Raw genomic sequence first — 10,986 nt, 5'->3', positions numbered from 1 at the left:
TCCCTGCCCTGTCATTTAAAATGCCAAAAAGGTTCAGGGACCACCAAAATGCTCCTATTCCTCTGGCTTATAGAACGGCTTTCTCTGTGCTTATCCTCTTGCTTCTGTCTCAGTGGTTCACAGCTGGAAAGACCCCATCTTTCTTGAATATGATATATTATAATTTGTGCCTAACCCGGAAAGGTGGATGTTCAGAATCAGTTTTTGGCAGCAATACATAAAATTTTTTTCAAAGTACTTTCTAAGTTTTATTTTTATTTGTGATATTTTGTTTCCTTTCAAAGAGGTCTTGAGGCAGTTTTCAGTTTCAAACTGTGCTAAAATAGGACATTTAAGGCTAAAACAGAACACAGATCATCTAGAGGAGTAGCTTTTGTTGGATTTCCAGGACTCAGAGTGATCTGAGTGTTTATCAAGATATACTTCTTTCTTCTTTGGTGCCACCTACTGACTCACTTATAAAATGGAATTTTTGCATAATGGAAAATTCCCAATTTCTGGCATTCTTTGACTGTGTTTGATATGTTTTCTATTACTATTTCTCTTGGAATAGTAAAGAATTAGTGTGATCTGATTCTGGAAGTTGAGAAGAAACGATTATGTTGGGAGGAAAACTTTTCCTTTTCCAACTTAGGTCCGGTGTTTGGGAGCCTGCAAATTGACTGATAATAGATGGATTAACAGGAGAGAAGACAAAGTTTATTTTTGAGTACACGTGGGAGATCTCAGTGATGAATTACTTCCTGAACAGCCAGAGATAAAAGACTTAGATATCAAACTTAACAAAGGTTTTTTTTTTTTTTTTTTAAGAGCTTCAGGGAGAAGATATGGAAGGTTCTACTGGGCTCTTGGATACTGTTGGAGCTGGGCAGGAACTATCTCCGTGGCAGTTGAATTAATGGGAAATTCCCTTTGGGGAGGGATTAATGGAGGTGTATTTTCCGGAGGCTCTACTTTAGTCAGATAATGGAAGTTCAGATCAGCTCTCTTTCTGCATCTTCTTTAGCTCAAATGTTTTCCCTTTAAAATAATCTGTATACCAATTCTGAGGGTTTGAGCAGATTCCAACATTTCTTCGATATGAAACTTCTTTGGAAGTTTCACACATAGAAAAAAGAAGCAAGGTTGATTACTATGGAGAGAAGATTTAGGTTAGAAATTGTGAGGTAAGAAATCAGCAAAGGGGAAAAGCAGCATAGATTAGAACGAGGGGACAAAAGGAAAAATAGATTAATGGTCGGGATAGATTATAAATCTACTTTCTCAGCAAGTTGAGAAGGTTTCTAGATGTTGGGCTCGAGGTGTGTTTAGTTGGTAGAGTGAGAACATCATTGTCACAGTTGGGTTTATTTCCCAGAGCAGAGCATGGAAGCTGTGGGTGTTTGGTGAACTTCCTGAGTGGCCCAACCTGTTGTAGTAATAAGTCCTTTGAAATTTATATCAAATTGTCCAGCTTCAGCTTGTAGGACTTTGGGACAAGGCAACCTAGAGTCTTAATAATGATCTGGACAGTTAGGTTCTAGTTTCTCAGTGATGCCACATCAGGAGGGCGGGTGAAAAATTGGGAACATTAATTATTGACAAAATGTGCAAATGACAGAATCCAGTTTACAAAGAGGTGAAAAATACCTCAAAAGTGATTCAATCTCAAAAAATCTGTAAGTGGATTCATAAAATGGCTAACTCAATCAAGTAGAACAAGATGAATTACATAGGACTGAATGAACTGTTAAAGAATAATTATAATCTTTATGGTTTTTTTTTTTTAGGAATGTTGCTGGTTGTTTAATGTTCTATTTTCTGAATATAAGGAACCCCTTTCTCTTTTCTCCTAAGCTATCTATAACTCACGACAATTTGGTAGATTGTACCTTTGTAAACAAAAATGAAACATATATCTTTTTTCTCCCTTCCTGATTCCTCCAGAATTCAGAAACTCTTATTGAATATTCTTATTTTCATAGCATTATAGTTATTTGCATAAGTTGAGTAAGCACCTGTTCTCTTTGTAACAGGAAATAATTGGGAACTTTTGGTCATATTACCAAGACTTTGCGGAATGTCATATCTGAGAACGTGTATAGGATCAGATACGACCAGACAGTCTTAAGGAACTAAGATTAACTTTATAGGGTCAGTGCTTTCAAAGCCCTCTTGGAAAAGCTACCCTGGTACCTGGCATATGGAGTTCACAGTCTTACAGATGAGTAAGGAGGGTCATTTCCTGTCAGGCCCAGGAACCCTAGAATATTTGGGGGACCTCAAGAAGACAGGAATTAACCCAAACCTATACATATCATAGACAAAGTCTGATGAATAGTTCTTAGCTTGGCTGTTAGCATCAAGAGACTTCTAAAAGTACAATCTGAGATTCCTTATAAAAGTTCTGGCAACACAAACTTTAAAAAGCCCTAAGTGATCAATTACTATTTTTACTGCACTTGCGTAAATGATCAGACAAATTTAATGAGTCTAATTTTGTAAAGAAAAAAAATTTAATTTAATTATCTTTGATCAAAATGCAGGTGATTGTAGAGAGAAAAGCTTTTTGGTTTTGAATCACATTTGGAACAGGTATGCCTTTGAAAAACTTAAATTTAGGCTGGGTTTAGTGGCTGACGCCTGTAATCCTAGCACTCTGGGAGGCCGAGGCGGGTGTATCGTTTGAGCTCAGGAGGTCGAGACCAGCCTGAGCAAGAGCGAGACCCCCGTCTCTACTAAAAATAGAAAGAAATTAATCGGACAACTAAAAATATGTAGAAAAAAATTGACTGGGCATGGTGGCGCATGCCTGTAGTCCCAGCTACTCGGGAGGCTGAGGCAGTAGGATCGCTTGAGCCCTGGAGTTTGAGGTTGCTGTGAGCTAGGATGATGCCATGGCACTCTAGCCCAGGCAAGAGAGTGAGACTGTGTCTCAAAAAAAAAGAAAACCTTAAATTTATGTTTCAATGGAAAGCTATAACCCACCCTTGTAAGTTATCAGATTCTTTGATTTGTAATTGGTTAAAACAATGAAGCTTTGCTTAAAGGCTTGGAATGTTTTAACTTAAGATAAAAGATGTCTGTTAATTGGAGACCAGCTACTGAACAATTAGGAAACTCAAGTGATCTGTTGAGTAAATTGATGGGCTGCAGGTGTGTTTTGAGTTTTATCTTAAGCCTTAAGGGTGTTATAAAGGATATCATCTCCAAGAAGAGAGAGGGGCATGACAGGCATGTCTGACCTGCCTTCTCATGGCCAGCGACTCAGCTTTAGGTTTCTGGAATCTCCTTTGCCAAGAGGGGTCCATTCAGTCAGCTGGGGAGATTAAGATTTTATATTTAGTTCACAATACATTTCAGGATCTCAACTTTATCAATGCTGGTTCTTCTCTTCCTATAACTAACTAACAACAACAACAACAACAGAAATCCTGGAAATACAGTCACTTCCTCAACTATATTTAGTCAGTCATCTAGGATTTTGTTCAATATGGCACCAAATAGATATTCAAGCTTTGAAATAGAACTGAATGATTTTTTTGCATCATCTGAAATTCTAGATGTAATAAACACTTAAAATTGAATTCATTTAAAATAAGGTAGTTTTCCACAAATCTTGTGTTACATGGTCAAGACTCAGGACCAGTGAACCCTTCGTTACTGCTGGGTCCAAGGGAAAACTTCCCTTTTACCCTCTGAAGTTTTGCTGAAAAATCAATTTAAAAAAGGCAGATTAATTGGAGAAAAAGCATACAAAATTTATTAATTTGTGCATGGAGAGAACCACAGAGTGATTGTCCAACCCCCAACTGGGTGCAGAAGCTTTTATACCATCTTGAAGTTCTAGAAAGAATAGAAAGGGGCTCAGAGCATGGCCAAAAACACATTAAAGTGGTAAGTCAGGTTATAGTGGCAAGACACTATGTGGTTGTGGGAGGGAGAGAAGAGGAGGCTTGGCTGGCAGAAGTGGTCTTGTTACATAGCTGAAACCTCACAGGTGGTAGCTTCAGAGAGAATAGACCATAAATTATTTCTTTCAGACCTTGAAGGGTGTCAGGCTCAGTTAATCTTACTAGATCTGGACAAGGAAAGGCCTGGCTGCATCATGCATATTCTCTGCAGATGCAAATCCCCACCGCAAAAGGCAGCTTTGCAGGGCTGCTTCTGCTTGCTGCCTCTCTGATGGCCATCCCAAAATATGTCAAAGAAATATATTTTAGAGTTAAATATTTTGATTTCCTTCATTACTTTGACGATTACAATAAGAATATAGGATCTTTAGCATCAGGGTTATTAGCAACCTAAATTTTTTAATTCATGGTTTTAATTTTTTCCTGCTCCAGAAAATTAATGTATTATCTTAATTAGTAAAAAAGCCAATCTTTTTTACTCATAGATCCAACCAGCTTCAGAACATTCTTAGGAAGAAAAATTATGGCAGAATATGCAGCATAGGGAAAAATCGTTCTCTGCACTACTGTATTTTTCGTAATGAAAAATCTGCAATTCCACGTGTACCATAGTAGAAAACTGTGTTCTTCTGAAGGACAGGTATAACTGCATATATTATAATGAGTTTATCACACTTTAGGAATAATAATGCTCCAATTATATGCTCATCTTGTTAGGAATCAATCTTTGAAATTTTAATTCAAGTGTGATTTGGAAAGTCTGCAGCAAAAGTTCAATTTCCATCTGTGATCAATATTTGGATGTATTTGTAACTATATTTTCCTTTTTATGAGTGATGGATGCTGATGGTTTGTAGATTCTTACAAATAAATCTCACTCTGAAGATTCTTGGCCCAGGACTCAGATGTAACAGATTGTGGCCTCTCTTTGGACCCATTTATTTTAGGAAGTCCTTGAGTATAATTTTAACAAGTGTGTTTCATTCATCTTCTTCCCTGTGGCTATGGAAACCCCATCAGGTTGGTGGCTACTGGGATAAGTCCTGCAGCACAGTGACTCAGCTGAAGGAAGGTCTCAACCGAATCCTCTGCCTGATCCCCTACAATGTGATCAGTCAATCTGTGTGGGAGTGTATCATGCCCGAATGGCTGGAAGCCATCAGAACAGAAGTCCCAGATAATCAGTTAAAAGAATTCAGGGAAGTATTAAGGTGGGTAAGTAGTTTAATGAAGTCGCTGTAATTATAACGATATCTAACATTTATTGAGAATATACTGTGCGCCAGGCACTCTGCTAAGCATTTTATGTAATCTCATTTACTTTTTTAACAATCCTGTGGAGAAATTTGAAGCCTCAAAGTGAAATAACTGTCATAAATTGAGCTGAGAGGATTTGGCATTGTCCAGAAAAGATTTTGTTCTTGTGGAATAGTAGATACACCATATTGTTTGCTTATTTTCAAACATACTTGTGATTGGGGGGTTATGGTGGGAAAGTGCAAAGGGGAAGTGGTTTTAGGTGCTGGGGGACAACTCCAAGTCCTTAGAAATGCAATTCCTTCCGTCTAACCTAACAGGAGGCTGAATACTCATTACTTGTAAAATACCTATTTCAATGACATAAACTATTCTCTTACAGTAAAATGAGACATGCTAATAACAGTTCAGAACACAAACTAATCTGAAGGGTTTGACTCCCCACACAGGGCATAGTTAGAGATACTTTGGTGGCATCAGTAAATCCTAATCTATGCACATTGGTCATTTACTGTTATTGCTCTGCTTTCTAGCAAAATGTTTGACATTGAGCTCTGTCCTCTGCCTTTCTCAATGGAAGAGATGTTTGGCTTTATTAGTTGTCGATTTACAGGATACCCCTCCTCTGTACAGGAGCAAGCTTTACTGTGGCTTCATGTAAGTGAATGATACTTTTAATCATTTTGGACAATCGTTCTTAGCCTACGAGTTTAGATCCCTGGGTAGAGTGGGAGGAAGTTACTGCAAAGAGTCTGTAAGTCCCTATGTTTGCTGAGGACTGTCTGTAGACTAATATCTCATATACATAGATGAATGACTAAATTTCAGATGTATGTAGCTCTAGTTGTGGTTAATAGAATACAAATTTATGCAATAGTAGCACTGAATTCATAGTAGCTTTTGGTCCTTATGTAGTTTTCCATCAGTGGATACTAGAAGGATAATATAATAGCTGTCTCGTGGGATTCTGATAAATCTTTGATATGAAACAGGCCCTTCACTTGGGAAGGTTGGGAACTGCTAATTTAGGGAGTAGTTCATGCTGTTCCCTCAGCTGAGAATGACTTTCTGTCCTGTCTTCATTTGCGAACTCCCAACCTACCCTTTAAAGCCCAACTCCAAAATCATCTCCTCTGTGAAGCTTTCTGCTACTTTGCACTCCCATCTTTCCATTAGAATTCCTTCCTCCAGGATTTATTCAGGTTCTCTGTGTGAATTCTGTTCTATTTCGGTCTTATAGTTAGTTTTGTCTGTTTCTTTCCCTGATTATAAGGTTCCTGAACGCAGGGGCCAGGTCTCATTTTTGAGTTTACAGCCCTCTTTATCCTTCCTCCAGCGTCTGGCGCATGCTTTGTGTTTAGTGGATGTTCAATAAAAGTTTTTAAAATTGAGTTGCGTACCTGATATAAAATTTGGGCAGTTTCAGAAAATGCAGACAGAATCAATGTTCAGATCAGCTGTGGGTACAACTACATTCATTTCTGTGTCGTGCAAGGATGGGATCTCATAAGCTCTTCACGTTGAGAAGATGTCTTTCTGGGTTCGAAACTAAGGAATAATATTTTTCACAACTGACAAAGTGAAAAGGGACTGTTTCTTTTAAAAGTCACTTTTGGGATCCAGAATTTTCATTTTTTAAATCCCAAAATAGATCTGAATAAGATAATTCTCATTTTCAGAAAGCCAGTCTTTCTAGAGATGGCTAGACGTTGCCCAAGTTACACGCCCCTTTGCTGTGCCACCTGGGGATGAACGAGCAGGGCTGTAAAACTCTGTCTCTGCTATAGCTAGAGCAGTACAGTTTGTACGTTTTACACACCAGGCTTTGATATAGCTTTGGTTTGTAAGACAGAGTGCTGCAGTTGAAGGAGGTTTTAAAGCCCTGGCCTAACCATTTGGGGGCTAGAGTGGACTCTGCAGTGGTTGGAGTTGACTTATTTGTTAATTAATTGTGGAAACATGTACAGAGCTCCTTCCTATCTGCCAGGAACTATAATAGGCACTGGAATAAAAATGGGATCGGAAATGGTCCTTTCCTCATACTTCCTTTCTTCGAGCAGCTCACAGTGGGAAGAGTAGTGTTAGATAATTAAATATAACAAAAAGTGATAATTGTTCTAATAAAGGTATGCATTAAAATGATCAGAAAGCAGAGAAGAGGGATGCATTAATTATGTTCTGAAGGAAGGAGGCATCTATTTCCAGAAAATTCATTACCGATAAAGTGGCTTGATTTTGACCCGGAAGGACATTCAGCTTATACTAGAGAGCAAGATGGATGGGGCATTCAGATCAGAGTGAGGATGGGCTGGAGGAAGGTTGCTCGCAGACTGTGCTAATCCAGGAGAAAGGTGGTGAACTGAGGCACTAAGCAGTGGGTATGGAGAGGAGACAGCATCAAGAGAAACTTACAAGTTTTCATAGAAAAAACATGGTGGCCTACTGGATATTGGGGGTGGGGAAAAGGGAGGGTTCAATGATAAATTTGATTTTGTTAGTACAAAAATTTGAAGATGATTGTGCTGATAGAATATGTGTAGGGTTAAATGTCCTTGTGTTCAATAGTTTGCTTTGGGAAAAAAATGTAGTTTTTTTGAGTTTTAAAGTTTACGTGTTTTTTTTGGGGGGGGATATGTGCCTTTTTTTCCCTAGGTATTATCGGAGTTAGATATCATGGTTCCACTTCAACTATTAATAAGCATGTTTTCTGATGGAGTTAATTCTGTCAAAGAACTGGCAAATCAAAGAAAATCAAGAGTCAGTGAACTGGCAGGGAACCTTGCATCTCGAAGGGTAATTATTGCCACACTGTTCCTGTCTTCCTGGTTAAGATTTTGAAAACCCTTGTCAGTTATACCAGGCCTGAAAGTGGTATCATAAGAAGCTTCTCTAAAAATGCTCTTGCATCCTATCTGACTCTGTTCCTCTTTTAGTTACACCAAATAAGAACACATTTATGTAAGATATGTTTGTTATAGTCTAATTAGTAAGTCACCGAGTTTTCATTTCCTTTTAAGCTGTTTGAATTTTAGCTCTCTCTCACCCTTAATGAAAGGAAAAACAGTAGTTTTTTGGGTAACATTTCATGTTTTTGGTCTCCTCGTGAACAGAATTCTTTACCAGCTACTGGGCAGATCAATGCTTCACTTCGGGATTGAGGAACTTGGATGATTTTTTTTTTTTGCCATTGACTTTTGGGAAGACATGATCAACTGATGGTGACTATAAATGATGCTGTCACTGTGAACCAACTGAGCCTGCTTTGTGGATCCCTTTGCACCTTTGTAGATGAGAAAAGTCCATATAGTCTAGTCTGAAGTATATAAAAAGTGCTGGTTTTGATAATTTTCCTGTGGAGGACCTGATAGAGTTTCTGCTGATGTACTGACATTCTCAGACCATGATCAGTTTTAGAAAGGTTGACTCTCATGTGACGGTTGGCAAAAAATGTTTTCAATTCTCTACAGAATTTTCCCCACTGTATCCCACTTGATATCTAAGGATTAGAAAATATGACGTGATCATGGGATCATAGTTAGTATTTAGCATTTTAAAAAATATATCACTACTTCTTTTCTCTTCTGCCTGATAGAAACCAGCTACCAACCATTTGTATTTTATTCTTTTCTTCTATAACCTTTAAAATGACATTACTTTGTACACATTGTATTCTATGTGATGTGTTTCACAATGAACAATATCACAGGATCGTGTGAGGCAGTCAGAGAAGAACTCATTATCCTCACTTTGCAGCTGCCTAACCTGATGCTCAGTGAAGTGAAGTGATGTCCCCTAGATAACACTATCAATAGCTGGGTATTCAGATTCTTAATGGGGTACTTATCCTCTTTACCTTAAAAATGATGTTGGAGTAGCTTTCTATTTATTAGAAAGATCTTTAAGAGAGAAAAATATGATTTGAGAGTGATGTACAGATATGTCAATCAGTGTCCTGATTCAGAATTTATCCCAGATGGTTAAAATGAAGAGACTTTAATGGAGAGGCTGCCAATAGGGTAATGGGGAAGGTTAAAGGAGCAGTAGGGGTCGATGAGGCACCCAGGGACCAGCAACAGTCCAGTAGGAAGCCACCGTACCCCTAGGGCTGAAGGAACAAGGAAAAGAACCCTTGGAGCCATTTGGGAGCTGAAACTACGAGAAAGGGCTGGCAAGAGAGGCTGTATGTGGAGTGATGGAGATAATCCCAGAGATGTAGCACCAAAGCAGGCAGGGTGGGCAGAAATGTTTCTGCCTCTCCCTGCTCCAGCTTCAGCTCTTCTGCTGGTGCCTCCCGCTGACTGACCCCAGCTGGAAGCCAGGCAGCAGCAGAGCCAGAGGAGACTCATCCACAGCATCCTTGGGCATAGAGCAGGGCAGAGGAGGGGAGTCAGGGCCTGGAGTTGGGATGGGGTGGGCAAATGGAGAATAACCAGTACAATAGGTTTGACGTATATTGTTTTCCCACAATATTTCAATAATTATAATCCCCAGAGGCCATTCTTTAATCATGTCAATCCTAGATTCTGTGCTTAGGATTCTAAAGATTATCTTGCAGTATTTTACCTTTTTACATCTGCATTTTTCAGGTTATGGTTTTTAGTAGATTCAGACAATCTGGTCTAATTGGAAATGTTTGATGAGATGAAAAATATAATGGCAAATGCCTTCATTCTTCAGAATGAAACATCCCTGATGTTTCATTCCCTGTCAATTAGTCAAAAATTTAGGTGGTTTTATTTCTTATTTTTATGTTTTTAGAGGATCCATAGTATTTGGAAGCATTAATGCTATTGACTAAGGAAGGAAATCCATGTGACAGCTGGAGATACCTCCCATAGAGTCCCCAACTATTTTATACAGCCATTGAGCTTCCGTGAGTTCACGTGTATGTGTTGACATTTTTTCTTGTAGGTGAGTGTTGCCTCTGATCCTGGCCGACGAGTTCAGCACAATATGCTCAGTCCATTTCATAGTCCTTTCCAGAGTCCATTTCGGAGTCCTATGCGTAGTCCATTTCGTAGCCCTTTCAAGAATTTTGGACACCCAGGAGGAAGGACTATTGACTTTGATTGTGAAGATGATGAAATGAATCTAAATTGTTTCATCCTCATGTTTGATCTTCTCCTGAAACAGGTAGCTGAAGCATGAGCTTCCTTTAGTTCAGAAGTGAAGATTGAGGGAAAGCATTGTGTAGTAATTCTTTCCGTGTGTTGGGTATCTTCATACTTACTGAAATGATGCAACATCACTCAAGACCTTTTGCAAACTCGTTTGGGGATTTCCTAAAGAGTCTGAAAACTACTTGTGTGAATATCTGCAATGATGTTGACATATGAGAATGGATTTGAATTTTAAAAACACCCTAGCACCATTAGAAGTGATTCTGTTGAATAAATTGGATGAACAAACTGGATAATACTATTGTTTGGAAGAGCAAGGTACAACTCTATAGTGATGGGGCTAATTTTACTTTTATAAATTGATTTTAGGAAGTAATTTAAAAAGAGAAGTTAAAAAGGTTTTGATTAGGAGAACATTTCTTCTTAACTTTTTATTTTGAAATAGTTTCAGATTTGCAGAAAAGTTACAAGAATAGTACAAAGAACTCCTCCCCCAAATTCTCCAGATGTTAACATTTACTATTATACTTCTGTCTGTCTCTGTGTTTATGCATGAATTTTTTAATAAATCATTGGAGAGTAAGTTGCAAACATGATGTCCCTTTATCTCTAAATACTTCAGAGTGTATTTTCTAAAAAATAAGGACATTCTCTTACATAACTACAGTATGTTATCAAAATCAGGAAATTAGTATTGTTAGAATACTATTATCTAA

General features: G+C 38.2%; 1 protein-coding gene across 1 annotated transcript in view; it reads left to right on the top strand.

Annotated features, from left to right (window-relative positions):
- Positions 1-10,986, top strand: part of UNC79 (unc-79 homolog (C. elegans)) — a 237,920-nt gene that overhangs the window by 103,765 nt on the left and 123,169 nt on the right. Inside the window, exons 6-9 of the mRNA XM_012655194.1 lie at positions 4,914-5,104; positions 5,684-5,807; positions 7,803-7,943; positions 10,062-10,283. Of these exons, the coding sequence (XP_012510648.1) occupies positions 4,914-5,104; positions 5,684-5,807; positions 7,803-7,943; positions 10,062-10,283 (678 nt within the window). The remainder of the gene's footprint in view (positions 1-4,913; positions 5,105-5,683; positions 5,808-7,802; positions 7,944-10,061; positions 10,284-10,986) is intronic.

This window comes from Propithecus coquereli, unplaced genomic scaffold, assembly GCF_000956105.1.
Source record: "Propithecus coquereli isolate 6110/MARCELLA unplaced genomic scaffold, Pcoq_1.0 Scaffold468, whole genome shotgun sequence".
Taxonomy (NCBI): domain Eukaryota; kingdom Metazoa; phylum Chordata; class Mammalia; order Primates; family Indriidae; genus Propithecus; species Propithecus coquereli.
Note: the sequence above shows the minus strand (reverse complement) of the source record. Positions and strands in the feature narration are given on the sequence as shown.